The sequence below is a fragment of the Gekko japonicus genome, unplaced genomic scaffold (genome assembly GCF_001447785.1).
Source record: "Gekko japonicus isolate JY-2015 unplaced genomic scaffold, Gekko_japonicus_V1.1 scaffold7903, whole genome shotgun sequence".
Classification (NCBI taxonomy): Eukaryota; Metazoa; Chordata; class Lepidosauria; order Squamata; family Gekkonidae; genus Gekko; species Gekko japonicus.
The window spans coordinates 7,520-12,437 of record NW_015169419.1 but is presented as its reverse complement, the minus strand read 5'-3'; the positions used below and the strand labels follow the sequence as shown (position 1 = coordinate 12,437).

General features: G+C 45.7%; 1 protein-coding gene across 1 annotated transcript in view; it reads right to left on the bottom strand.

Moving 5' to 3' along the window:
- Nucleotides 1–358: 358 nt before the first annotated feature.
- Nucleotides 359–4,918, bottom strand: part of LOC107115065 (zinc finger protein 260-like) — a gene marked incomplete at its 5' end in the record, with an annotated part of 11,943 nt that continues 7,383 nt past the window's right edge. Inside the window, 2 exons of the mRNA XM_015416665.1 lie at nucleotides 359–2,285; nucleotides 3,610–3,702. Of these exons, the coding sequence (XP_015272151.1) occupies nucleotides 379–2,285; nucleotides 3,610–3,702 (2,000 nt within the window). The remainder of the gene's footprint in view (nucleotides 2,286–3,609; nucleotides 3,703–4,918) is intronic.

Sequence of the window (4,918 nt, the reverse complement as noted above, 5' to 3'; positions counted from 1 at the left end):
GGTTATCAAGGCTGGGTAACTGTGTAGCCAAAACCTTATTTACATGTAAGGAAACATCTTCGGACAGCGCTGGCTCTTCGGCTTTGAAACGGAGATGAGCACCGCAACCCTAGAGTCGGATTCGACTGGCTTTTGAGCAAGGGAACCTTTACCTTTACTTTATGTGCAGGCACCTTCTATGTGATGCATCCCAACAGGTGACCTAACGTGTACAGCTTTCTGAGCCTATGTGTATGTGCACAGTCCATTGTGTGTAGCAATAAATAGTCCATAAAGCAAATATCAGGCTTATTCTCTAACACAATGTAGCACTGAACAGAGTCAGCTTCGGACAGGAGGGAATCCTGGAAGGGTGCTGAGGACTTCCTGTGTTTGTTTTTATTGAATAACTGCTGCCATGTGGGTTCTTTGATGTGAATTAAGGTACGTGCTCCGACTGAAACCCTTTCCACACTCAGAGCATTTATAGGGCTTCTCTCCTGTGTGGATTCTTTGATGGGAAGTAAGACTCTTACGGTGCCCAAAGCCCTTTCCACATTCAGAACATTTATATGGCTTCTCGCCTGTGTGGATTCTTTGGTGGGAAGTAAGGTGCTCTTTCCGAATGAAGGCTTTCCCACACTCAGAGCACTGGTATGGTTTCTCCCCTGTGTGGATTCTTTGATGATAAACAAGACCAGAGCTGTGACGGAAGCTCTTTCCACACTCTGAACAGCTGTATGGTTTCTCCCCCGTGTGGCTTCTTTGATGGTAAGCAAGTCCTGAGTGGTGACCAAAGCTCTTTCCACACTCTGAACAGCTATATGGCTTCTCCCCTGTGTGGATTCTTTTATGAGAAGCAAGTTTTCCACTCTCTCTGAAGCCCTTACCACACTCTGAACATTTATATGGTTTCTCTCCTGTGTGGATTCTGTGATGAGAAGTAAGATGCTGTTCCTGACTGAAGCTTTTCCCACATTCTGAGCATGTATATGGTTTCTCCCCGGTGTGGATTCTTTGATGGGAAGCAAGGCCTGAGCTGAGACTGAAGCTTTTCCCACACTCTAGGCATTTATGTGGTTTCTCACCAGTGTGCATTCTTCGATGGTAAGCAAGACCTGCATTCTGACTGAAGCACTTTCCACACACTGAGCATTTATATGGTTTCTCTCCTGTGTGGATTCTTTGATGGTAAGTAAAGCTTGAGCGGTAACTGAAACGCCTTCCACACTCTGAACATTGATATGGTTTCTCTCCTGTGTGGATTCTTTGATGGTAAGCAAGGCCTGATCTGCAACTGAAACTCTTTCCACATTCACAGCAGGCATATGGTTTCTCTCCTGTGTGAATTCTTTGATGATACACAAGACCTGAGCTGGAACTGAAGCTTTTCCCACAGTCAGAGCATGTATACAGCTTCTCACCTGTATGAATTTTTTTATGGTAAACAAGGCCTGAACGGTGACTGAAGCTCTTCTCACACTCTGAACACTTATATGGCTTCTCTCCTGTGTGGATTCTGCGATGGGAAGCAAGTTTTCTGCTTTCTCTGAAGCTCTTTCCACAGTCAGAGCACTGATACGGTTTTTCTCCTGTATGCAGTCTTTGGTGACAAGTAAGGTCCTCCTTCCTACTGAAGCTTTTTCCACATTCAGAGCAGTTATATGGTTTCTCCCCTGTGTGGATTCTTTGATGGTAAACAAGGCCTGAGCTGTGACTGAAGCTTCTCCCACAGTCTGAGCACTTGTATGGTTTCTCCCCTGTATGGATCCTTTGATGTGATGCGAGGCCTGAGTTATGACTGAAGTTCTTTCCACATTCAGAGCAGTTATATGGTTTCTCCCCTGTGTGGATTCTTTGGTGGGAGGAAAGAACTGCTCTCTGACTAAAGCTTTTCCCACACTCCGAGCATTCATATGGTTTTTCACCACGGTGTCCTCTTTTATGTGCAACAAGGTGGACATTCTGCCTGGATAGCTTTCCGCACTCTGAGTGTTTGTGAGGCTTCTCCTCTGTGCGCCATCTTTTGTGTAAAATCAAGTTTCCCCTCAGACTGACATTTTCCGTACTCTCTGACCCTTGTGACAGCTCCTCCCCATCCGGCATTCTCTGTTGTGTGCTCAGATATGGTGTGCCAGCTAAGACGTTTGCACACACAGGGAACGTAATCCTTTTGTTTCCTCTGTGACTTGCTTCTTGCACTGTGATTTCATGGCAGTCGGCACCTTCGGGACGAGTGGATTCCTTCCTCCACTTCTGTTTTCCTTCCATGTACCCTCTTTGCTGTTCTTCGCTGCTCTTCTTCTCTGTAGGAATAAAGGGAGAAACCAACTGAATGAGAAATGAGACAAACCTGATGGACTCATATCTTGTATAGCAGAATGAAACAGACTAAGTGGGGGGGGGAGCGGATTACCTCTTTTCATGGGTCTTAATTAACTGTGTTGCTGGCCTAAAACCTCAGATTCATTCCCTGAGGTCTCCCATTCAAGGATCTCAAACAGTAGGACTGGGGGGGGGGAACCCTTTTCTGCCTCAGCCCCTTTGGAAGCTCCTCACTAATCAACCCAGACAATACAGCATAAGTGACAGATTCGTATTTTTTGCTGTCATATAATATGGCCCAGTGTTACACAGACCTTTACGAGATAATACGGGCATGCAAGGAAAGAAGAAGAGAGAAGAGATTGGATTTATTCCCTGCCCTTCACTGCCCGAAGGAGTCTCAGAGTGGCTTACAGTCCCTTTGCTAAACAATCAAAAGAGATTAGTTGCTGTAGATTTTCCGGGTTGTGAGGCCGTGGTCTTGACATTGTAGAATCTGACGTTTCACCAGTAACTGTGACTGGCATCCTCAGAGGTATAACAGATTATCTGTATAACAGATTATACAGATAAGATTAGAATTTCAACAGCCAATCCACATACAAAAGAACCTCCTCAGGAAGCAGGAAACCTCCTCAGGAAACAATCCATATGCAAAAGAACCTCCTCAGGAAAGCTCCTCCATTAGCATATTCATAGCCTGGGGAACTCCTACAAAAACTCAGGGCGAAACTCAGCCCTACCCCACCTTCTGGAGTAGATATAAATTACCTGCCTACCATTTTCTTCTCACCTTGACACAGAGAGTACTACATCTTTCTGTGTTATACCTCTGAGGATGTCAGTAACAGCTACTGGCGAAACGTCAGGTCCTACAATGCCAAGACCACGGCCAGACCACCTGGAAAATCTACAGCAGCTAATGAACTCCAGCCGTGAAAGCCATCGACAACAAATCAAAATAGAATTTAAAAACCCAGCCAGAGCATAAAAGACCAAGCAGCTTAAAATGAGTCCCAAAACTGTTCGGTCTAGGAGCAGACTGCAAAAACAATGGTAAAAGATTAGGAATGCCTCTGCAAGCCAAATGCCTCTGTGGAAAAAGCCCTGTCTCTGGTCCCCACCTGCCACATCTCTGAACTAGGGACGCTTCTGAAAAGTCTCTCAATGTCATGTTAATATTTAGGGGAAACAGAAGACGACTAGGGGAACTCAGACCCTCATCGGCTATTGCTTGTACTGTCTTGTATTTCAAGCTAGAAAAAGTGGAGAAAAAAACTTCCCACCCTACAAGTCAGTAGCTACCTGCCAATTTCTCTCCCTCCTCAGAGACCTGTATGAACGGATCTTCCCCTTCGTCCAGCCAGGAGGCACACTCAGGTTTGGGAATCACAAGTCCTAGTATGGAGGAGGGAAAACACACGAATTATTCCTCGCACATGGAGCTAGGAAGGGAACTGAAAACAAATCAATGAATATCATAATTTGTTGTTGTTCAGTCGCACAGTCGAGTCCGACTCTTTGTGACCCCATGGACCAGATCACGCCAGGCCCTCCTGTCTTCCGTCGTCCACTGAAGTTGGCTCAATTTCATGTTCGTTGCATCTATGACACTGTCTAACCATCTCATCCTTTGCTGTCCCCGTCTTCTTTGTCCTTCAATCTTTCCCAGCATCAGGGTCTTCTCCTGTATAAATCAATGGTGCGATCTCATTTGGAATACTGTGTACAGTTGTTGTTGTTGTTGTTATTGTTGTTATTTCAATTTGTATCCCACCCTTCCTGCGAACGGGCTCAGGGTGACTCACAACAATAAATATAAAACAATCTAAAACAATGCAACAAAATAGTGCAATAAAACCACTTTAAAATGTTTAGAATGGGCAGTGCAATGCATTTACGTAATTCCAGTTTCTACAGCCAGGGAAATAAAGTGGGCCGACGCCGAGCCGTGATGGTCTCATGTAGCAGCAGTAGGGAGGATAAAAAGGATATTATAGCACTGGAAAAAGTGCAGAAAAGGGCAACTAGAATGATCAAAGGATTGGAACACTTTCCCTATGAAGAAAGGTTAAAGCGCTTAGGGCTCTTTAGGTTGGAGAGACGATGGCTGAGGGGTGACATGATCGAGGTTTACAAGATTATGCCTGGGATAGAGCAGGTAGGGAAATTACTGTTCTCCCTTTCTCACAATACCAGAACTCATGGGTACTCCATGAAATTGCTGAGCAGTCGGGTTAGAATGGATCAAAGGACGTCCTTCACCCAAAGTGTGATGAACACATGGAATTCCCTGCCACAGGAGGTGGCAGTGGCTACAAGCACGGATGGCTTCAAGAGGGAATTAGATAAGCATATGGAGCAGAGGTCCATCGGTGGCTATTAGCCACAAGGTATAGATAGGAACTCACAGGCTGGGGCAGGTGATGCACTGTATTCTTGTTGCTTGGGGGGGGCAACAGTGGGAGGGCTTCTAGTGTCCTGGCCAATTAGATAAGCATATGGAGCAGAGGTCCATCGGTGGCTATTAGCCACAAGGTATAGATAGGAACTCACAGGCTGGGGCAGGTGATGCACTGTATTCTTGTTGCTTGGGGGGGGCAACAGTGGGAGG